Genomic DNA, 23,198 nt, shown 5'->3' with positions numbered 1-23,198 from the left:
TGAAATAACCCTCAAATATTATTTTTTTTGTTTATTTAATGATGAATAAATATGATTGCTTTAGTCAATCATAAAAACTAATTTAAGTTTAAAATAATGAAAGGATAATTTGATCGTTTTTTAAAATACAATTATTTTTGATGATTTGCAAGAATCTTTGAAAAGAATATAATATAGGTTCTATTTTTGTAAAATTTATCCAAATCATGTATTACATAAATTACGATTAAAACGATGAAAGAACCAAAAAGTGTGTTTTGTGTTTTGTTGTTGCGTGTTGGATGCGGGATCCTGTTATTTCCGAAATCGACAAAAAATTTGGAAATTTAATTTCCGAAATCGAAATTATATTAATGTTTGTAATATTCTTATATCAAAAGGATTAAAGTTCATTAAGAGAAAAACAATTCTTCTTCTTCAATCTATTGGCGCATTTATTTCTACACGCCAATAAGGAAGGGAAAATTATAAGACACCATGGTGTCTTCAAAACGCTAATTTTTGATATTTTTAACAACCCTACTGAGGATTTTGGAAAAAAGTTTTTACATGAACATGTGTATATTATATGAAGTATATTGATAAGGTAAAAATCAAATTTTATTGCATATTCATCGAGAAAATAAACTAACGAATCCCTCAAAATTGAGAGGGTAATCCTCCTCCTCTCAAATAAACGTACATACGGGTGCACCCTTAAAGTAGTATTCGTTTATTCGAATCAGATTTAAAACAGATCCGTAGACAATTGTCCGTCTGTTTTGGTTGCTTCGCATTTTAAGTTTTAGTCACATTTTTAGTGGTGATTCTTAATTTCAAAAATTTGCTATGCTGAAATTTTTGTTCTATGAAGTGAAATGTTACATTCAAAATTTTAACTTACTTTCAAACCTCACTCGGATATTGTTTAAAAGGAGTTTATCTCAATTTTTTGACACTTCTGTGAGATATATAATAGATTAATATTTTACCTAAACTTTTCAAAAATAAATTGAATTCGGAATTTTTATAACAAACAGAATTATAAAGGAACATAGGTAATATTTTATAACTATATGTCATTTGTCCGAAAGGAGAATACACAGTAGAGAAAAGTACAAAATCTATTCGAGAAAACACATTTGCATACTGCTATGATCTTAAAAATATTACATTTCATGATGATGTTACCGTAATTGAAAAGAGTGCATTTGAGGGAGCAGTATTTATTATGACAATCAAACTTCCTAAAAATCTTGTTTATATTGGAGACAGTGCATTCAAGTATACGCATTTCCATCATATTACAATTCCAGAGAGCGTAACATATATCGGCTCTTCAGCATTTAGTTTTAGCGCATTAGAAAATATCATAATTCCTTCAAAAGTAAAAGATCTTAGAACAATGTGCTTTGATGATTCAAGTAATCTCAGATCTGTAACTATTCTTGCAAGCATAGATGCCATTGAAGATTATTCGTTTTCTAATTGCTTTATGCTTACAGAATTAACTCTTCCCAATTCAATTCTGAGAATTGGTCTTGGCGCATTTTCAGATTGCAAACGTCTCAAAAATATCAAACTTCCTGAATAACTTAACATAATCATGGAATATGCATTATATGGTACATATATCCAAAGTATTAAAATTCCGTCGACTGTATACTTTATTGATATTTTTGCCTTTGGATATTGCAAACAATTAACAAGCATCGTAATTCCAAATAGTGTGAAAATAATCTCCGAAGCAATGTTTATATCTTGTCCATTATTACAAACAGTAACCCTTTCAGATAATTTAACTTTAATCGAGAATCAAGCATTTCAATATTGTAGCAATTTAACAAATATATCAATACCTAAAAAAGTTGTATCAATTGGAAATAATGCATTTGAAAACTATTTTAATCTGGTGATTATTTCAATGCCTGAAAAAATGGTATCAATTGGAAAATATGCATTTTATAAATGTTTCAATCTAGCAGGTATATCAATACCAGATAACATCTCAACAATAGATAACTATGCATTTGCTAATTGTTATAAGATAAAAAACATTATAATACCTGGAAGTGTTAAATCAATTAATGAACATGCATTTTATAACTGCAGTTCCGTGACAAGCATAACAATTCCCAATAGTCTTACAACAATTAATGTCACAGCATTTATTAAATGTAGTAAACTCACAAAAATAACAAGTAAATTATCTCATACAATAAACGGGATTGATGCATTTTATTCATGCAACATTAGCGAAATTACATTTGAAGGATCAAATTTTGATCTTATCAATAATCTCGGCTTTAAAGAAAAGATCAAATCAATAACTTACAATATTCCGAAATACAACTCACTTAGAAAAGTAAATGATGCAGAATATTTGCTACCACTGACAAATCTTACTAAGTTGCAATATATTAACATTGAAAATATCAATGATATGATCATTCCAGCATATTTTATTAATTGCGATGATGTTGAAATTTTTATTGCACATAACATTAACGCCATTGATCCATTAGCATTTTCCAATTGCGCGATTAAAAAATTCACATATTATGGAACCAATCAAATTGAAGGAGATTTCTTGAAGAATGCCAAATCATGTAAAGAAATTATAACTACTTCCGAATACAAATATGACCAATTAGGTGGGATGGACGTATCTAAAATTGATTCATCCACTCCTCAGCCATCAACAGCTAATACTTCTCCAGGTAATAATGATCATAATGATGATATCAATACAGAGAAATCTGGTAAGAAATCCGGTACAATTGCAGGGATTGTCATAGGAATCATACTTGGAATTGCAATCATCGCTGTTGTTTGTTTCTTCATTTACAGGAAGAAGTTTGCCAACACTAATGAGGAATCCAGTAAAGAACACATTGAGATGCAAACAATTGCAGTTTAATTTTCATTAATTAAAAATTTACCTAAACTAATTCATAATTGATATTTTCCCTCTTAATATATAATTATCATATATATTCACAATTATGATGCTCATCAATTCTTAGAGCTAATCTAATAAAATAAAAGTTATTTCACAATATGTTTAATTCACATAATCTATATTAAAATAAATATAACGACATTTTAAAATCACTTTTCTATTACCCAAGCTTAATTTTCTAATTTTGAAATTCAATTCTAAATGAAAGTCACATATACATGGCTACGCCAAATATGCTTATGATAAATGATATATTTATCCTTTGACATGATGAAATCTAAAATTCATTCCTAACATTATCCAAAAAAAAAGAGGACGATACAGATTTTTTTTTATAAAAATGGCGGCAGCTGACCAAGAAGATACAAAAGCTGTGTCTACTGCCCCACCGTTAGAAGATTTTGTACCTGTTCCACCAACTATTAAATTCTATAACTACCAGAGACTGAATAATACTTCAAAGAATCTCAGAAAGCTTCACGAGGAAATGATGAACTACAAACCATCAGATAATCCAACAACGGTACTCAAATACCATAAAAAGCAAGCACCTACTGAAGAATTTACAGAAGAAAATGATAATACTCAACCAGAACAAATAGATTCAGTTTCATCTGATATTCTAGAATGCATCCCACCTTTTGCTCCAGCGTTTGAAGAAAAAATTGAACTCGAAAATCCAGAATTAAAGAAGATTTTACGCGAACAGGCTATTGACAGATTTAATACTGCCGAAGAATACCAAAAGCAAGAAACAATACTATTGTCAAACTATTACGATGCTCAAATTCGTGAAAATGTACAGAAAAATGATCAAGTTGATAAAAGACCAATTTCGGACGCCTTGAGGTACTTATCAAAGAGAATTTCCTACCCATCTGAATATACAGTACAAAGATTTTACAAATATAACTTCCGTTACGAAAAAATATCTAAAAAACATAAAAAGGCCCTCGGACAGCTCCATGCAACCCAGGATCAACGAACAGAGTGTCTATACCAAAGCCAAATCCAAGAAATCGTATCTTTTGGAGAATACAATAAAATTGAATTACCTGAATTCAAGATTCAAAAATTACCCGTTAATACAATAACCGAATGAAATTCTATTGTTTATGTTAAATAAAGACTTTATATTTTAAAAATTATTTTTTTTAAGATTTTTCAAGTCTTTTGGATTGAAGAGAGACCAATCAAATGGACCACATATTGCTTATGTTATAGTTAGCATATCGAAATTATATTGGTTATGCATGTAGTAATTTCCAATTATATTGTCTTCTTTGAACCGGTATACTCCTTGTATTATACAGTTACGATTTTCCAATTTTCTTTTATAATAATTTCGGATCAATTTTAGGTTAAAAATTTGAATAAATGTAAATTAGGAACTTCAGTGTAATTAAAATTGTTGATAATGCTTATTTACATCAGCTTTTTGTTTAAATTAGCTTGTGCTTACGCTGATAATGATACTCTAGTCATTCCAGAAGGTACAGTTCAAACAGAACCCTATCAGTATTCTAATTATCAAAATTTCTCAACTATTATATTTCCAAATTCATTAGTTACAATAAGTACGGCAACATTTATTTATTGCTCAAAGTTGGAATATCTTGATTTACCCAAAAACATAAAAAACATTTCGTCTCGCGCTTTTTCACATTGTGCAAACTTGAAGACAGTGATATTTCATTCAGATATTACATCTATTATGGAAAGTTCGTTCGAAGAGTGCACAAATCTTGAAACAATACAACTTCCTACATCTTTAACAAAAATTTCGGATAAAACTTTTTTTAATTGCATAAATCTTGGTAAAATACTATTACCAGATACAATAGAATATATTGGGAATTCTGCATTTTCTAATTGCCAAAAATTAACATTCGACTCTTTACCTTCTTCTTTGAAAAAAATTGATATAAAATCTTTTGAAAATTGTCAAAATATACAAAGAATTGAATTTCCAAATTCAACCTCTGATATTGGTGATAATTCATTTTCCGGTTGCCATAAACTCGTCGATGTTAAACTTCCTCCAGAACTTGATACAATCAATACTAATGTTTTTTCTTCTTGTTTTCAATTGAAATCGATTATATTGCCTGATAAAGTTGACAGTATATGTACATTATCATTTAGTAATTGTATTAATTTGCAGGATATAAAACTTTCCTCAAAACTCATAAAAATAGAGTATAGAGCATTTTTTAATTGTCGTTCATTATTAAGCATTGTACTTCCTGAGTCTTTAATATTTGTGGGCACTGATGTATTTAAGAATTGTTCAAGCATTAAAAGTTTAACATTTTTAAGTAAATCAGCAGATATTGGTCAAGATTGTTTCAGTGGAATGACATCATTAGAGAAGATGATATTACCAAGTGAAATGAACTTAATTTACAAAAGATTATTCTTCAATTGCACAAATTTACGTGAAATCAAAATCCCTGATAAAGTTACTCGTATTGCAAATAATGCATTCAATGGCTGCAGTTGTCTAACTAATATTGAAATTCCACAATCAGTTGTGAAAATATATGAATATTCATTCTGTAACTGTTTTCAACTTAGAAATATAACACTTTCAAATAATTTCACGGAAATTTCCGATAGTTGTTTTCGCAATTGTTATTCACTTGAAATAGTAGTTATTAATTCAAATAGAGTTGCATCAATTGGAGAGTATTCTTTCCAAAATTGTTATTCATTGAAATCAATAATTTTCCCAGGTTCACTTCAAGTTATTAAAAAATCAGCATTTGCATATTGCTATAATTTGACAGAATTGAGTCTTCCAGATATCCTTAGTGAAATTTCCGAAAGATCCTTCTTTGGATGTATATCATTGCTGAGAATAAATTTACCAAAAGGTCTTATTGTGTTAGGAAATAGTTCATTCTCTAATTGCACATCATTAAAAGAAATTATTATTCAAACTAATTGTTCTTTTGATCAAAGTGTTTTCGAAAACTGCAACAATATTGAAAATCTTATTATTTCATATCCAAATGATAATATATATCAAAATCATATAATGAAATCATTTATCAAATCCATCACATTTGATTCATCAATCAAGGAATATTCATCTCTTGCGCAATTCGAAAATCTTGAAAATATAAATATCTTTACTCATGGAGAAGAATCAATCATCAATGATTATTTCACGCCGCCTAAAAAAGTTGATATAAGTATTTTTGGAAACTTAAAAGAGATTAATAACAAATCATTTTCGAATACAGATATCAACAGCTTTTTGTTTTGTGGCAATCAAACAGTTGAAGGCAATTTTCTTCAAAATGCGAAGTCATATAATAACATCACTGTTTATAAATATTATCCAAATAAACAAATCGGAGATGTTAAACCTAACCAAACAACAACTCAGTGTCCAAACTATAAAGAAAAAGAAAAATATAAACTTCCCAAACTTTATATTGTTATTATTGCTGTATCATGTACTATTATCGTTACAGCAATTACAATTGTAGCAATTAGAGTCCAATTTGTTCGAAAGAGACAAAAGAAAATTGAAGGTAAAATGCTCTTAGAAAAATTAGTTAATGACGATTTTGGATGATATCATTATCTAATTGCCATTTTGTAACTCTTCATATTGTGATAATTGAAGTTTGAAATTAGCAGAACCTCTTTTTTTTATAAACTTCATAACACAGAAGTTAATATTAATGTTTGTTAGAATAAAATATTAATATTTGCAAGAATAAAATATCGTGTTTAGACTCATAAATAATGTATATGGCTGCAACAAAGCTCGCAATGTGCTATCTTCTCATTTTTAAAGATAGTTAAGGGTCAATTACCACTCAAACTAGTGAAATAGATTCAAGTTGAGATAATGACATGCCATTTTTTAATCAGCTGAAAACTTGCATGATTTGTGATATAGATTCATTCAAAAATTTTGAGACAGTGTTATCTGTGTTAATTCAATTAGATTTAAAATCGAACAAATAGTTAGATTGACTCAAAAAATAAGTTTAGATTAGCTCAAGTTGTATTTTTTTCGAATATATATCCTTTTTTGCGAAGTATCTATAAATACCACATTGATTTATATATTGCATTGTATCAACTGAAAACTGAAAAAGAAGAAGAATTAAAAACAATTTACAAAATGATCAAAACAGAATTGATTGATTCAATGAAATATCTTCCAAAAAATGTAATCGAAGATATTTTAAATGTCATTCCGTATAATAATCGCTATACAAAGTCATATTTATCTCTTGCCAAACTCATATCTGATGAATATCATGTCAAAGAGGTAAATAATGTCATACGTATTTCAAACATCCTATTTTATAATGAATATCGAATTAGATTAGACAAATCTTGTGATTTCAAAAAAAATAAATCTCGAATTTCGAAAAAATTAAAACTGGACATTCATACAGAGAATACAATTTACAGAGCAATTATGAATAATGACAAAGAAAGATTCATCTCATTCACAGAAAGAGATGGATTTGATAAAGATCAAACACTCAAAAGTGATTTATATCCGTATTCTTACGAAGGATACTCATTACTTGAATTATGTTGTTATCATGGAGCAGTTGATTGTTTCAAGTTATTAAGAACGAAATTTAACTCAGAAATAACTCAAGTATGTCTTCAATTTTCATTTTTAGAAGGAAATCCAGAGATCATGAGTGAATGTTTGAAATATCAGAAACCAAATGAAAAATGCATGCCATATGCAATTATTTCTCACAACATTGATTTTGTTACCTTCTTGATGAATGAATACAATATTAAAATCAACTTAAATGATTGCGAAAAATATAAGAATCTTGAATCATTTTTAGTTTATTTCGATCAATCTAATGATTTTAAACAATGCTTTGTTTATTCAGTGATGTTTAATATTCCATCCCTTTTAGAATATTTCCTTTCACATGGTGCAAATATCAATGGAAAATATAAAGATGGAGCAACCGCTCTTCATTTTGCAGCATTGAACAATAGTAAAGAAGCGGCCAAACTTCTTATATCATATGGTGCAAATATTAATGAAAAAGATACATATGGAGAAACAGCTCTTCATATCGCAGCATGGAACAATAATAAAGAAACAGCTGAACTTCTTATTTCACATGGTGCAAATATTAATGAAAAAAAAAATAAATTTAGTCAAACAGCTCTTCATTTTGCAGCATATAGCAATAATAAAGAAATGGCAAAACTTCTTATTTCACACGGTGCACAAAAATGATGTTATGCATAATATACATCACTTTCATCTTCCAAGATGAGTTTTATAAGAAGTATAAAACATATAATTCACGCTTTAATTTTAAGAATGATTTTTATTACTTTTCCATTTTACATCTAACTAAGCGACAAATAAGCTTGCTATAAGTGGAGAACGATAAGGAAACAGAGAATCTCCTTCAATTGAATCATACCCCACTACGGTGGAATTGACGATAAATCAAACGACAAGAAGTCTTATATATCTCTAAGCATGCTTGATCAAAGCATTTCAGATTTCGACTATATTTTGCGCTAAGTCTAAGGAAATTATGCCCAAATTTGAAAACTGAAAATATATATATTAAAAGAAACTTGTCTCCTGAATTAGGTTTCACTGTAAGATAAACAAATTTTAAATGGAAACGTTATACCAAGTCATAATATTATTTCAGATGCTCAATAAACCTGTAATTTGAACATCTTTAATCAAAAAAGTGGGTGCATGTCAAAAAGTGGTACATGCTCTAATATTTACAAACAAAAAAAAGTTTACAAATAAATTTAAATAGCTTTCACTTGTGATATATACTTTTCTGCCTGAAGGGCAGCTTGGCATCCTGTCCCAGCAGCATAAATAGCCTGTCTATATTCAGGATTTGCAACATCTCCAGCAGCAAAGACTCCTTTTACAGAAGTTTCAGCTCCATTTTTGAGAACAATGTATTTGTTTTTATCGAGTTCTAGCTGTCCTTCAAACTCTTTTGTTGCAGGGTTCTGTCCTATGGCAAGGAACACAGCTGATAGTTTATATCTCTTTACTTCTCCTGTCTTGGAATTCTTCGTATCAACAGCTGTTAAAAATTGTTGTCCTAAATAACCTTTGATTTCGGTATTATAGATTACTTCAACGGTAGATTTTGCAAGGACTTGCTTCATGGCTGCTGACGCACGTAATTCTGATGATCTGACAAAGAGTTTAACTGAGCTACAAATGTTACTTAAGTATATCGATTCGTGAACTGCGGAATCGCCACCTCCGACAACGGCAACATCTTTGTTTGCGTAAAGGGCACCATCACATGTAGCGCAAACACATAATCCTCTGTTTCGGAAATTTTCTTCGTTCTTTAAACTCAAAAATCTTGGGTTTGCACCGGTAGCAATAATAATTGAATGAGCTAAATATGCGTTTCCTAAATCAGTTTCTATTCGTTTCGGACTTGTTGTGAGATTTACTTTTGTAATTGATTCTTTTTTATAGATTGCACCGGCTGCTGTCGCTTGCGTTTGTATTTTGTTCACTAAATTAGTTCCGGTTCCTGTGAATCCGGGAAAGTTTTCGATTTCTGTGGTAGTTGTTAATTGACCGCCTAGGAGATGGCCGTGAAATACAAGTGTTTTCAGTGCCGCTCTAGCAGAATATAGTGCTGCAGTACTTCCTGCTGGTCCACTTCCAAGAATAATGACATCATATAATGGCGCTTTACTCCAATCTATTGATTTGGGCTGGAACTTCTTAGAAATATCTCCCCATACAAACATTTCATCATCGTCATCGTCGGTAGAGTAAGAGAATCTAGAGAAAAAGATAATAGAAAACATTCAAAAAAATTTGAGGAATTGAATATATGAAATTTATGAAAATGCGCTCATATTAGAAATGGAAACTCGGCCAAAATTTATTTTTTGAAAATTTTTCATTTTTCATGATTGATATTGATCCAAATGATCAACTAGATGCAGCTGTTAGCGGACTTCAAATTGCTATCGAAAATGTGAAGCAGCAGCGCGCTAAAGAAGCCAAAATTTGGCAAAAACGTGCACTTGATTTGCAAAATCAAGTTACATCATTACAGTCACAGCTCTCAGAAGCAGTTAATATAAATGTTCAATTGCAGTCCGATATGAATGATCTCACAAACGAATGCGAAAAACTTAGAAAATTAAATGCTTCTTTATCTAAGCAGTTAAAAGAAAAAGAACTTGAAATATCAAAATACAATCAGTTAAATCAATCCCTCAGAACATTATTGGATGGAAATACAACTCCAACGCAATTCCAACCCCCGCAAATTTCAAATTCGCCTCCTTCTTTTGATGAACCTATTCATACATCACCAAAAACAATTCATAGTCCTCATACTTCAAAAATTCCAAAACCAACTACACAAAAAAGATCTTCTGGTAAGTCTGGGCAACTCTTGCAAAAAGCAAAAGAACAGCTTACGTATTCAGACTTCAATTTCCTTATTCAAGAAATTCAGCGACATAATAACAATCCAAATAGTACTAATGCTGAGACTTTGAAGAAAATAAAGCACATTTTAGGACCGCAACATACCAATCTATATGATGAATTTGCTGCCATTATGTCTGAAAAATGATTTTGTATTTTATTTTTCCTTTGTTTTGTTATTTCTTTATTTAAATGCTAATTATATTAATAACCACTTTATCTAAGATCAAAGATGATTCCTTATATTTTGATTTTTATTTCTTCCCAATTTTCTATTCATTTGTACGTTTAGAGTTGTCACTTTTATTTTAACTCACAAAACAAATATCTGGTTCGTGCAAAATTTCGAAGTCGCATATATCAAGAATTTCGAATTTGGCATTATTCACTGAATTCAATTTTTCCCGCGAAAGTTTGTCACTTTTTAGAATGTCTCAACTCAGCCAAAAAAGCCAAATCAAGCTTCAGAAGGGACAAATTGTGGGACTTCTTCAAGATTATAGAGAACTCAACAAACAGATTCATGAAACGAGTGAAGAAATCATTATGTCTCAAAATCCAAAGATGTTGACAAATTATTTAGACAAAAATGATTCATATTTTCAAGATGTACGTACTCCATCGACATTTGCGAAGGACTGCGAAACACTTCGTACTATCACAGAAACAGCCGTTACTCAATCTTCAAACGTAAATCTTGGTCCAAGGCCATTCACCTTCAATAACGTACGCCAAAAGATGATGGCTATGTTTCCAGACGGCAGGTACTTAGATTGGGATGCCATTGGCGAATGGGCGTTAAGAAGATCACTTACTGCTCCGATATGTACACCATTCTTATTCGGTCTAGAGGAATTTGAAGTTAAAAAGAGGGAGAGAGCTCCTACACAGAGAAAAGGCAAAGATGTTATCGAGGAAGAGCAAGAAGTTAAAAATAAAGATATGTCACAAGCAATTGCTAACCAATTACTTGCAAGAGCAAGAAAACTATGCGACCGACTTAAAAAAGATGGCGATATGCCTGTATCTAAAGTAATTGCTACAAAAGCCGGTTTCTCAGAAAGTGTCGAAAACGCTTTTGAACTTTCTCACCTTGTAAGAGATGGAAAGGTCGGACTACATACAGAAAACAGTAAAGTCGTTGCAACTGCTAATGTTCAACAATCACAAGCTAATGATAGAAGAAAACAATGCATTCTTCATCTCCGCGACATCGATTACCAGAAATTATTGCAACTTGAGCAATAATACGCTAGCATTAATTTGTTTGTTTTGAATTTATATTAAATTTCTATCTTTGAAATTATTTTTAACAATTATTTATCTTCTGAACTGAGAAATATCACTATTTATGAATATATTTAATAGACTTTAAATATAATAATCAGAATAAAATTGTAAATTCAATATTATTTTAAAAACATCAACATTTTCTAAAATTCATATTTCCATTCAATAAATATGACGATTTTATAAGTGCAAACCGTGTTTTCTTTGCAAGTTTATATAAGCTAATTTAGTTTCACTAGAAGTGAAAATTGTTTTGTGAAATGATCATCTAATTAAAGGAGTCAGTATATATAATTACTATACATATCCTGTCAAGTGTTTAAAAAAGCAAGTAATACAATATAAAACTTCTCCCAGCATTTCTGAATTATAACAAACATTTGGGAACTAAGTTTGTATTTATATAATGATTTGTTTAGTCATAAATTTGGGCAATGAGAATCCACGATTCATACAATTCCATGATGATAAACAACATAGCAAATTACTGCTATATGTCCCACAAAAAGATTTTCGTTAATTACAGCACTAAGAATGGCGCATGTCTTCTATCATATTCAGAATTTATATCATCATACATTAAAAATTTTATTATGTGTTGTTGCATAATAAAGTGCTGTGTGACCACTATTGTTTTTTGAATTTACATCTACATCATACTTAATGAGAAAAGAAATACATATCTCAATGTTAGAAAGTCCGACTCTTAAAGGGAGTATTTCCGTCATCATTTTTTTTTCCCTTATAAGTTTATGTACCATGCGATATAAGAAGTTCTATAACGTTTTTATCAATCCAAATAGGCGCAATGTGCAAATGTTATTTTCATTATCTTCTGATGAAATAAGATTTTTAACATGTTGTGCCATGAATAGTAAAGCAAAAAATATTGTGAAAATTCTTTTCGATATTATCGTCCGATATTGAATATTTGTTTTGGTTTTGTTTGGTTATTTCTAAACAAAGACTAAAATAATGGTAATAATACTTAAGCGCTTTATCCTCTATCTGGCGATGTCCTATTCATTTTTATGATCCGATGACAGAAATACAGATCAGATCTGATCTCATAAAAAAAAGCACCTTAAATGTAATGCTGTTTTCTCAATATATAATCAAATAATTCAATAATGATCCATTTTCGATCCTTATTTACCAGAAAAACGTTTAAATTTTTCTTTGATTTCGTTTAGTTGTGGAAATAGAGCATATTGCAGATATATCCCATATATGCTACCCAAAATGCTCTACTCCCACTAGAAATTGCCAAACATGATAGTTCATTCTTTCGATGACTAGTAAGTATTTGCAATTTCAAGAGGAGATTATTAATAATCCAATCTTTAAAAAGTATTCAGCAAACCGATCTTCGATAGTTGTAAACTAATTTTTTGATTTTTTTAGAAAAAATCATAGTTTTTAGAATATAAGACTAAATTCCCTTTTTCTGATGTTAATAGAGAACAGACTACCATTCCTTTTTAAAAGTTTTTTGCATTGAGAAAGATTCTGTTTGCCTATAAGAAATTGAATGATTTACAAAAAACGATGAACAAATTTTCTGATCAGCTTTTCAGTTGAAAAAAATAATGGAAATCCATAGATGCTTTTCATAAGATTAACCAATAAATATTGTAAAGTTCACAATTGATTCAGTTTTAATTTTAGATGCTTTTCAGTATCTTTGCACTAAGGCACATGTCCCGTAAAGTCAATTCAGTGCCAGATCCAAGAGATGTTTTCCCAGAATGTAAAAGTTTCGTCCAACCACGCAATACTTTCGAGCCAAAAATCCAATCAATTAACAAGGGCGATTTATTATGCATTCTTGGATCAATTATGATTGCAGGCAAGGGAGATTATCAAGTCACTGGAGCAATTCCTTACGAAGTTCAAAATTCCGAAGATTTTCAATATAATAAAACAGAAACTGTCAAAAATGCATTAGCAGTTATCGGAAATGAAGTTCATGTCAACGTATACCCAGTTTCCAAAGTGGAATGTCTTGAGGACGATGGCTGCAAGATTCAATTCATGAGAGTTTCACATTCAATAGTTGAATATGGAACAAATAAGAACAAAGGCAACTTATCATATGCATATGGAAAAAGATTCATTGTCTCCACAGCAAACAAAGGAAAATTCACACTTAGTCAATATGCCACAATCAACAAGAATAAGAAAACACAAGATGTCTTTGATGAAACAGACTTCACTGTAATTTCAGCCCAACAAATGACTATGAAATGGAAGAGATCAAAGTATGGTGACTTCGAACATAATAACATTAAGGATCATGAAAGTACATCAGGTGAAATATCTGCTTCAACTACCTTTAATATGTTTTCTGACTTTAATGATAAGGAATCTGAGCAGTTATTAAATGTATATAACAGAGGTGAAGATGTATCTCTTGAAGGACATGTTTCCCTTGAATGGAAGCCACTTAGCTCAGGAAGTGAAACGGAATGGTATTTCCCTGAAATTACTGCAACACTTTCAACAGAAGAAGGAATTTTCACAAAAGGAAACATTGATCAAGATTTCCCATTAACTCATTCTTCAGGTCTCTCTGGTGTTGCCATATTCTTTATTGTCCTTGGCGTTATTTGTGTTATTGTGGTTCCAATTGTTGCGATTTATCTAATCAAGAATAAGAAGAATCAACATTATGACACAATTTAAAAGTATTAACATTAGTATAAATGATCTTCTTTTTTTCCCCAATGACATTAAGTAAATAATGCATTATTTTTTATTTACTTTAAAGATATTTTTTTCACCTACTCTGTTATATTCAGATTGCTCTATGATATCATTGAAAATTCGAGCAATTTGTTTCAAATATTTATATTAGTTCATTTATACAAGCATAACTCTATTTGATGCTCTGTGGCGAACTCCTAAATAGGATATATGTCCACTTTCATAGATTTGCATAATCTACAACGTTACCAGAATACGATAATGTTAAAATTATACTAAGATGTGGCATTAAATATTTTATTTTCAAGGAAATCAAAGAGAAAGTTAAAGGTTTAATAGAAGCTTATTCGTTTAGAGTATTATGATTTCTGAATGTATAACAAGAAGGTTGTAAACATTAGCATCATATAAATCTGCAACTAATCTTATTTATTTAATTATTGATATGTTTTGTTTGGATCATTGTGGAAATACAATTTTTGTTCTAAAGGAATGAACTTGGGCTATGTTTGCAAGGAGTGCATCACATTGAATTAATATAGATATCATCATTGATTGCTGATGTTCTTATCGAATAATGAGCTAATAAAAACTAAAATTTTAATCTTCTAAAATTTTCTTAGTCAAATTGAGAATAAAATATACCAATTTATATGAGATTAAATTTTGTGCAGAAATAGACTTTCCGATCAAATTCTGAATAATGAATATTACAATTTTATTATATTAGCAATTTGATGTTAAGTTAACGCATGCCATCAATCACAGAATCGTATCTTATATTATAAGATTGCTTCAAAAGCTCAATATTAGTATTATTCAAAGATAGATATAAAATCTTTTTGAAAAATTAAAAACAATGTAGTTCATATATGTTATTTCTTCTTCATGTTAATGAACTATTGGTATTAGTTCTAGATATGTTGTATCTTTGTTTCGAAATTAAATTGCAAATCTCTCTATCCTTATCGATAACATCACACAGTGTTCTACAGTGTGCTAAACTTACTTCATTATATAATTCTTTGGAAGATCAGCGTATCGATTTCAAAAGGCTCAGCAAGCGATTTGAAAATTGAATGCATTCAATATTGTGAAAGAATCTTATTTCGAATACAATTTTTTCCCAGAATATTGTTATTATATAATATTTACAATTTCTTTTTAATTTACATCTTAAAGTCCTAAATTTTCACATTTTTTTAAATGATAATTAGTTTCTTTGCTATAACTTGCATGTCTCAGAGAAAGCCAACAATAACATATCCAGAAGACATATTCCCAGAATGTAAAAAAATTGAATCTGCAGATTTACGTCCAAAATTCGTAGATCTGAAAAAAGACCAGTTTGCGTGTATTGAAGGTTCAATGATGCTTGCAGGAAAAGGTCAATATGAAACGATATCAGCAATGCCATATGAAATTAAGCTATTTGAAATTAAATATAATAAAACGAATACAGTTAAAAATGCATTAGCGGTTCTTGGAGATCATGTACATTTTGCAAAAATTATATCTAAAGTAACATGTCTTTCAACAGATGGTTGTCGTATTCAATTTATGGAAATTGATATTTCATTTTATCAGGAAAACCAAAATATACCAAATTCTAGCTGGAAAGGCACGAGTGGAACTATAAATATTGTTTCAACTAAAAATAAAGATAAATTTAATTTGAAACAGATTATTGAGGTCAATAAAAATAAGAAGAAAAAAACAGATTTAGGTTCGAGAATTCAAATTGTCAGTCCATTAAGAAAGACTTTGAAATATAAGAGAGATAAGCATGTTGATCTCTTTTATAATACCGATAGCGAGTATTATAATAATACTATATATAAGTTCCAAACAACTTTAGATAAGAATGAAGAAATATTTATTTACACGAAATTCTATTATAATGAGGATATATACGTTTCAAGTAATGTTGAAATTGAATGGGAACCTGAGGCAAATCAATCAATTTCTGAAAATGATTCAGAATGGTATTTTCCAGAAATGACGATAACAGTTACAGCAAAAGAGGGAATTTTCACAATTGAAAACATATCCCAAAAATATCCTTTATTATATTCTTCGGGCTTATCTATTGTTTTTATTTGTTGTATTGTTGCAGCCATTATAATTGTTGTAATTGGAATAAGTCTTACTGTCTATCTGATCCAAAAAAGAAAGAGTTATCAAAATGGAATCAATTCGAATCTGATAACATGAATAATTTCATTTAATACTATATTATCTAAGAAAATTCTTAGCCACCCATTTGACAAACGATAATTTTATCGTTGTTCGATGATGAGTTCATAAAAAAGTATATATAAAGTTGAATTAAATTAGGTATTTTTTAATAAGGGTTTCGTTTTGCGAAAAAAACGTACAATACGCAATTTCGCTAAAAAAACATTTAGCTAGCAATTTCGCCCTTTGACTCCACTCAAGACGTCACTTTTTTAATTTTGCGGTATCATATTTTTGGAAAATCTTTATGAATATTATATAAAAAGTCTCTTTAATATAGGGCTGTACAAAATCGAGAAAAACATTGCCGTGCGGTAATATAGGGTCAAAAAAATCGCGCCTCGGGGGCTCCGCCGCCTCGGCACTATTAAGTGCGCATTATATTTAATATGTCCTTCTTTTTTTTTCTTTTTTCTTCTTCTTCTTTTCCTTTCCTTCTTCCTAGAGATGTGAAAACTTAAATTTTATAATCCCTGGGATGCACTTTCTTCGATTTTTTTTAAATTTTTGGGATAAATTTTGACATCTTTTTTTTGCTGGCGACCCCCCGTTTAGGGCATCAAAAAAACATGTTGTTTCGTTTCAAGATCGGGATATGTTGTGAACCCGACTTCTTTCATTAATGAAGTGATTTCTTAAGTTGAATAAAAACAAATTTGATTGAAATTCATACAAAATTTCTTTTTATCATTATTATTTAAGATGCTTTTTTATGTTGAATTGTTAATTTTTTTATTTCCACCTGGGATATTTTGAATTGGGCTAGCCCAATCCCACCTCTCAATTTTCTCTCAATTGGGCAATGGGGATCCCATATAAAATGTATTGTAACAAAATTTTACATGCATAATATAGTACAATTAAACAACATTCTAAAAATATTAAATTCACATCATTTACTTGAAGATTTTATATTTTCAACAAAAATTAATACAATAATTACATTAAATTGAGGAGATTTATAATATTTATTATAAATTAAAATATTATTACTCATTAATTTGTTGAAATATTGCATTTTAGTGGTAAAAATTAAAATTTAAGTTTACATGGAGAAAAAAAATTTTTAAATTCCAAAAAAAAATTCAATTGGGATAACGATAGGGACAAAAATTTAGAATCCCCATATGCTTGGGATAAAATCACATGACTACTTCTTCCTCTCCTTCCTCTTCTTTCCTTCTCCTTCTCTTTTTACAACAACGTCGAAGATCTTCGAATTTGATTGTTGGAAAAGCATCTATTTCAGATAAAGGATGCCTTTCTCACAGTCAACATACGAGGGTCCTGGCTGAAACGTTCTCAAAAAGCCTGAGATGGTAATTCTCTGATCACTCATAGCTGGGCAGGTAGTCATTGCTGACAATACCTGTCTTTATGCATGCACGCTTTCATGTATATGGGTTTACACTATCAATTCGCAAAGTTGTTCCGAATTCTTCCAAAATGGAAGGACCCGAAACAACTTTGCTTGTTAACGATACAGACGCATTACTTTGCATTGATTCTGTGCTGAGTTGTGTAGAAAGTTTGATTAGAGTTGTTTTGTTCTGGTATCTCTCATCTTCTGATGAGAGAAATCAAAGCAACACAACTCTAATGAGTTTGTTTTCACTCATTTGTATGTAGGTTTTTAGTTCGATTGGAGCTGCTTCATAATGAGATCTCTCATCAATTGATGAGGGAGATCATAACAAAGCAGCTCTAATGTATATGCTCGTATTAACCGGGTTGTAATGCGTTGTAAAGTCAGCTTGTAGTTCGTTTGGGGCCACTTCACATTGAGATGAGAAGAAATGATTAAAGGACTCTGAAAGGCTTTGGCCGTTGATGTTGTAATCGCATTACTTGGAACTAGCTGGATGCTAAGCTGTGTAGAATGTTCGATTAGAGCTGTTTTGATATGATTTTTCTCATCATAAGATTGGAGGAATCATAGCAAAACAACTCTAATGGGTTTACCATCATCTACTTGTATGTAGATGTTTGGGAAATTGTCTTGTTAATCGATTTTCGAGATGACTTTCAAATGCTATAATCAAATGACAAACAAGTCTAAGATTTCTCGACAATACATCAAATCATGATGTTTGTAAGTGCGATGAGATTAGAGTTTTTGAAGGAATGACAAGAGAAGTAGGGAAGCTCGGCATTCGCCGAGCAAATTAAAAATTAACGTATGGATTAAATTTTAAGAGGAATTCAATTTTAATTACGGGTTGTTCAAATATTGATTAATATAAATTTATTAATAAGAATAAACAATTTTTGTTTTTGAATTTATTCAATTTATAGCTTTACATATAGTTTCAAAATTGTACAACTATGATTATTTCAACAAAAAATATCTTACTTTTTCACTTCACTTTCACCCTCGCTTTTTCCGTAATTCAAATTTCAACATTATGTATTTTAATTCCTTATAGTATTTTTAACATAATTAATCAAATAATAATTGGAAGTTCTGAACTCACTTTTTCCGTAATTCAAAATCAAAAATATCAATAATATATCTATTTATTATATACGAATGCTATTTTCAACTAGAAGTGAGGTATGGTAATCTTACGGATTCCCGTAACTCAATTTTACGGAAAAAGTGCAGTAAACTACTCAATTTACGGAAAAAGTGTCGTAAACTATTGATGTGGCGGTAAAATCACGGTAATTCACGGAAAGCTATATGCGAAAATTTGAAATTATACAAAATCGAGCGAAACACTTTTAAATAGGTTGTTCTCGTATTTAAAATACTATTCCCAGATTTATTGTCGTCAGAATATTTCCAAATTTTTGCCGATTTACAAAAAATGATTTACAAAGCATATTTTTTAATCTAAAAAATTCCTAAAAAAAAGGAACCGGTGTGCGGAAACCTCGGTAAATTACCGCGGTTCCCGTTGGGACTGCCATATAAAAATATCAAAAAGTATTCATTTTAGGAATAAAAGACTTAATTTAAATTTAATATAATTATTTTTATATCTATACAAACAAATTGTGAGAACATTCGGGTGGCCCCATAAGTAATAACATATCAGTATTTTGATATGATACCTCATATATAAGGTATGATTAGAAAGTTGAAATCAGCTTTTTCAATTCTTCATCAGTGAAAATGTTTGATACCTCATACCTAATAAAATAGCCTAATTTCAGTCCCATCCCTCTTGTATTCGTTGAGATAAGGAGAATTGAAATTATGCAATTTCGACGCCGTTACCCTCTCCATTTGCCACAAAAATGTAAGGGATATATAACACTTTTGTATAAATTAATATTTTATTGTTATTTTTTAAAAATAATACTTTAATCATGCTAAAATTGAATTTTTTGATGCAAAAAATAACCTTAAACGGTAATTCCTGGAAATAGAGGGTATTATATAAATTCAAAATAGAAGGATGGCTATCATATTTAGCAATAGCTAATATTAAATGTATTAAAACAAGTATTAAAACTACAACTAAGACATTTATTATTAATGAAAATAAAAAAACAACTTAAATTAATCATAACTAGTGATAATATTCGCTGTGATTCCGTATCTATGATCTTTTGTATCTACTTCTTTGATTTCAAAAGTAAATATGAGTTTCTTTCCATTTGAATCGAAAATATTTGTATAAATTAAGCCTCCTTCGACAGGTTGTGCGGAAGACTTCGCAGAAGACTTTTTAAGTGGTAATAAATTTTCATATTTCTTTAATATATTGTCTACTCCTTGAATATCTTCGTCAAAAATCTTTGCTACAGCATTTGGTGCAAAGAAAGGATGTATTGATTCAGCCTTTGTCGACAATTCAAGAAAATGTTTCTCAAAACTGTCTGCAACTTGTGAGTAATAAACACTCATATTATTACGCCACTTTTTGTCTTCAAAGTCACTTTTACCAAATTTTTTTAATTGTGGAAATTTTAAAAATTATAAGGAATGTGAATATGGGTAAATCAATTATCCGTTTTTAAAAAATTTGTCTTCATTTTTATTTTTTAAATTCTAAAATAATGCAACAAAAAGATAAGATTCAATTTCAAGATCTCATTAACAAGATTCCTATCCTAGAGGAATATCTGCAATTGAAGGATGGAGCAATTTTAGATGATTTCTTTTCTATTTTGTGCACATCTTCAGAAGATGAAGATTTGAAGCAGACAATATACGAATTTATAAAAAATCTGCGAAGTGTTGATATTAATTATATTTCTTTTACGAGTTTATCTTTTATTTTTCAAACAATCCTCAATCTAGTTAAAAAATACCCAGATATCATCATAGAATCAGGAGTCAAAGATGTGTTCAAGATGTTTACCAACCAAAGAATAATTAATCCAAATGATTTTTTATCAAGGTTTTATAACACACTTCTAAACCAAGAAAAATTACCTCTAGTCGATATACATGAATTGTTATTAAATCCTATTACAAAACCAAGTGATTCTGAAGATAAAGAAATTCGTGACAAATTTAACAAACTACTAGATTTTTTGCTAACCACTATTCAAAATGAAATGACTGGTAGAGAGTATGATGCCGAGAAAACATATCCAATTTTGAATGTCAAAATTTCAATCAATGAATCAAAAGAAATTTTATCGAAATTTCCCTATAATTCTGATCTATCATCAGTTGTTTTCAAGTATTTAACCACAAAGAAATTAATAAATCATTCAATTTTACAAGATACTTGGGAAAAGCACTGTAAAGACATTGTTGATTATCCTAAATCAGAAACTGGAGTTGCTATTCCAAGAATTACTAATATTTTGCATGAAACAGGTGTTATACCGAAATTTTTTATTTATCTCAACGAGAAAAAGGTTCCATTTACCCAATATATACTTTATTAGAAGCAGTATTTGCATTGAATGAAGATTGCAATGATATTCATTTAAAACTTAAACCTGCAAAAGATAACGAAAAATACATCAGAACTGAGCCCATTGGAGTGTCTGATCCATTTCTTGCTGCAGTTCACTTCAAAATCCGTGAATACTACTACAAAACCAAAAAATATTTGATAAATGAAAAACTTGATACGTTTGCAAGAGATAAAATCGAAAAAAATGTTAAATCAACGATTTGTTCTTTACATCCTATATCTCGGTTGATTTATCAATATCCATTTTTATTTTCATACGATACAAGATACAGTTTCCTCAATATCAAGTACATAAGTGTTGATCACGCGCTATCTGAGAAGGGTTCCGAATACAAAGCTTCTATTATTGTCCGAAAAGATAAGATTTTTGAAGACGGATTGAAAATTCTGAAGCATTGTGGTCCAGGAACTTTGAATTGGGACTGTAAATTCTATGGCGAAGCCGGTATCGGAAGTGGTCCTTCGAGAGAATTCATTTTTTCACTAACAAATGAATTTCTACAGAGAGATCAGACATTTAGAAAATATGAGATGGGATATATGCCTATCCATGGTGCAAAAAACATGAAAGAATTTGGTATTTTAATTGCAAAGACAATAATTATGCAAGCTACAATAAATGATGCATTTTGTGATGCATTCTTCAAGTTACTTTGTGGAGAAAGATTCGATTGGACTGAAATTGATAAAAGTTATGCAAATATGTTCAATAATCCCGAGAAATTGATTGGATGTGATCTTGCTACCTTTAACCTTGGTGATGGAGATATTACTGAAGAAAATTGTCAATATGTTTTAGAACAATTCAAGGTTGAAAATTATTTCAAATATGTTCTTGAAGATTTTATCCAAGGCTTTGGTACTGTTATGGCTCCAAGTGCATTAAAATTGTTTTCATCTGAAGAATTAAAGCAAATCATTTGTGGAAACAACAAATACAATTATACAATTGAAGATCTAAGAGAGAGCATTGATTGTTCGCAAGGTGTAACGCCTAATATTCAAAAATGGCTATTTGAGATATTAGCGGAATTTGATCAAGAAACTTTCCAAAATTTCCTAAAATTTGTTACCGGATCTCAAAAATTCCCTCAAAACGACTTGAAGAAACTCAATCCTAAGATTAGCTTAGATAAAGGAGACCAAAATCTTGAAGCTTTCCCAACTGCAAAGACTTGCATGAGAAGAATCAAGATCCCTGACTATCCAACTAAAGAAATCTTGCGTGAAAAGCTACTGTATGCTATTTCTAACATCGACAATATGCAGTTTGGTTATGATTAATCTAAATTCTTTCTTATTTGTTTTTATTGTCAATAAAATATGTTATACGTTGAATGTTTTTATATCATTTTTGTATTTTGTGATATGTCCCGCTTGTCTATGCTTGAATACATAAGAAATTAGGTAGATTTTTTCAATATTTTATTTAAATTCAAGGAATTCAAAGTAACTCAAAAAAAAAAAAAAAAAGGTAGTGGGGCCTCCAGGCACTTCGTGCCCTCTAGCCCTGAAGATGTTTAGTATAACTTTGTCCGGACAAGTAAGGGTCTATCGTCGCTACAGGAAAAGTTACAGGCGTTCCACGGAAGTATACTTTGAGAAGTCTTTTTCCCCTTATAGAATGAGATAGGACGGTTATTTTACAAAACTGACAACACTTTGACCGAGTAGTTTT

The 23,198-nt window shown here is 29.9% G+C and overlaps 12 protein-coding genes across 12 annotated transcripts, besides 3 other annotated features; 10 read left to right on the top strand and 2 right to left on the bottom strand.

Annotated features, from left to right (window-relative positions):
- Positions 1 to 1,210: 1,210 nt before the first annotated feature.
- On the top strand, positions 1,211 to 1,573 carry TVAGG3_0236580 (ribonuclease inhibitor domain-containing protein; the record flags this gene model as incomplete). Its single annotated transcript, XM_001311472.1, has 1 exon — positions 1,211 to 1,573. The coding sequence occupies one exon, from the start codon at positions 1,211 to 1,213 to the stop codon at positions 1,571 to 1,573; it is 363 nt and encodes a 120-aa protein (XP_001311473.1).
- A 12-nt stretch (positions 1,574 to 1,585) lies between these two features.
- On the top strand, positions 1,586 to 2,899 carry TVAGG3_0236570 (ribonuclease inhibitor domain-containing protein; the record flags this gene model as incomplete). Its single annotated transcript, XM_001311471.1, has 1 exon — positions 1,586 to 2,899. One exon carries the CDS (start codon positions 1,586 to 1,588, stop codon positions 2,897 to 2,899), a length of 1,314 nt encoding a protein of 437 aa, XP_001311472.1.
- A 368-nt stretch (positions 2,900 to 3,267) lies between these two features.
- On the top strand, positions 3,268 to 4,076 carry TVAGG3_0236560 (uncharacterized protein; the record flags this gene model as incomplete). Its single annotated transcript, XM_001311470.1, has 1 exon — positions 3,282 to 4,043. One exon carries the CDS (start codon positions 3,282 to 3,284, stop codon positions 4,041 to 4,043), a length of 762 nt encoding a protein of 253 aa, XP_001311471.1.
- A 270-nt stretch (positions 4,077 to 4,346) lies between these two features.
- On the top strand, positions 4,347 to 6,689 carry TVAGG3_0236550 (surface antigen family; the record flags this gene model as incomplete). The annotated part of the gene is made up of 1 exon (XM_001311469.1): positions 4,656 to 6,527. The coding sequence occupies one exon, from the start codon at positions 4,656 to 4,658 to the stop codon at positions 6,525 to 6,527; it is 1,872 nt and encodes a 623-aa protein (XP_001311470.1).
- A 396-nt stretch (positions 6,690 to 7,085) lies between these two features.
- On the top strand, positions 7,086 to 8,268 carry TVAGG3_0236540 (protein kinase protein; the record flags this gene model as incomplete). Its single annotated transcript, XM_001311468.2, has 1 exon — positions 7,086 to 8,186. One exon carries the CDS (start codon positions 7,086 to 7,088, stop codon positions 8,184 to 8,186), a length of 1,101 nt encoding a protein of 366 aa, XP_001311469.1.
- A 460-nt stretch (positions 8,269 to 8,728) lies between these two features.
- Positions 8,729 to 9,769, bottom strand: TVAGG3_0236530 (thioredoxin-disulfide reductase protein; the record flags this gene model as incomplete). The annotated part of the gene is made up of 1 exon (XM_001311467.1): positions 8,729 to 9,769. One exon carries the CDS (start codon positions 9,767 to 9,769, stop codon positions 8,729 to 8,731), a length of 1,041 nt encoding a protein of 346 aa, XP_001311468.1.
- A 104-nt stretch (positions 9,770 to 9,873) lies between these two features.
- Positions 9,874 to 10,551, top strand: TVAGG3_0236520 (uncharacterized protein; the record flags this gene model as incomplete). The annotated part of the gene is made up of 1 exon (XM_001311466.1): positions 9,874 to 10,551. One exon carries the CDS (start codon positions 9,874 to 9,876, stop codon positions 10,549 to 10,551), a length of 678 nt encoding a protein of 225 aa, XP_001311467.1.
- Positions 10,552 to 10,832: 281 nt separating this feature from the next.
- Positions 10,833 to 11,699, top strand: TVAGG3_0236510 (non-structural maintenance of chromosomes element 4 family; the record flags this gene model as incomplete). Its single annotated transcript, XM_001311465.2, has 1 exon — positions 10,833 to 11,651. The coding sequence occupies one exon, from the start codon at positions 10,833 to 10,835 to the stop codon at positions 11,649 to 11,651; it is 819 nt and encodes a 272-aa protein (XP_001311466.1).
- A 1,662-nt stretch (positions 11,700 to 13,361) lies between these two features.
- TVAGG3_0236500 (glycoprotein 38 family) lies at positions 13,362 to 14,430 on the top strand (the record flags this gene model as incomplete). The annotated part of the gene is made up of 1 exon (XM_001311464.1): positions 13,362 to 14,378. The coding sequence occupies one exon, from the start codon at positions 13,362 to 13,364 to the stop codon at positions 14,376 to 14,378; it is 1,017 nt and encodes a 338-aa protein (XP_001311465.1).
- A 1,175-nt stretch (positions 14,431 to 15,605) lies between these two features.
- Positions 15,606 to 16,613, top strand: TVAGG3_0236490 (uncharacterized protein; the record flags this gene model as incomplete). The annotated part of the gene is made up of 1 exon (XM_001311463.1): positions 15,606 to 16,613. One exon carries the CDS (start codon positions 15,606 to 15,608, stop codon positions 16,611 to 16,613), a length of 1,008 nt encoding a protein of 335 aa, XP_001311464.1.
- Positions 16,614 to 16,963: 350 nt separating this feature from the next.
- Positions 16,964 to 17,078: a mobile genetic element.
- Positions 17,079 to 18,165: 1,087 nt separating this feature from the next.
- Positions 18,166 to 18,425: a mobile genetic element.
- A 330-nt stretch (positions 18,426 to 18,755) lies between these two features.
- Positions 18,756 to 18,829: a mobile genetic element.
- A 1,134-nt stretch (positions 18,830 to 19,963) lies between these two features.
- TVAGG3_0236450 (uncharacterized protein) lies at positions 19,964 to 20,499 on the bottom strand (the record flags this gene model as incomplete). The annotated part of the gene is made up of 1 exon (XM_001583544.1): positions 20,146 to 20,493. One exon carries the CDS (start codon positions 20,491 to 20,493, stop codon positions 20,146 to 20,148), a length of 348 nt encoding a protein of 115 aa, XP_001583594.1.
- Positions 20,500 to 20,632: 133 nt separating this feature from the next.
- Positions 20,633 to 22,843, top strand: TVAGG3_0236440 (negative regulation of histone ubiquitination; the record flags this gene model as incomplete). Its single annotated transcript, XM_051227524.1, has 1 exon — positions 22,085 to 22,804. One exon carries the CDS (start codon positions 22,085 to 22,087, stop codon positions 22,802 to 22,804), a length of 720 nt encoding a protein of 239 aa, XP_051112510.1.
- Between the last annotated feature and the right edge of the window lie 355 nt (positions 22,844 to 23,198).

This window comes from Trichomonas vaginalis, chromosome IV (assembly GCF_026262505.1).
Source record: "Trichomonas vaginalis G3 chromosome IV, whole genome shotgun sequence".
NCBI lineage: Eukaryota > Parabasalia > Trichomonadida > Trichomonadidae > Trichomonas > Trichomonas vaginalis.
Note: the sequence above shows the minus strand (reverse complement) of the source record. Positions and strands in the feature narration are given on the sequence as shown.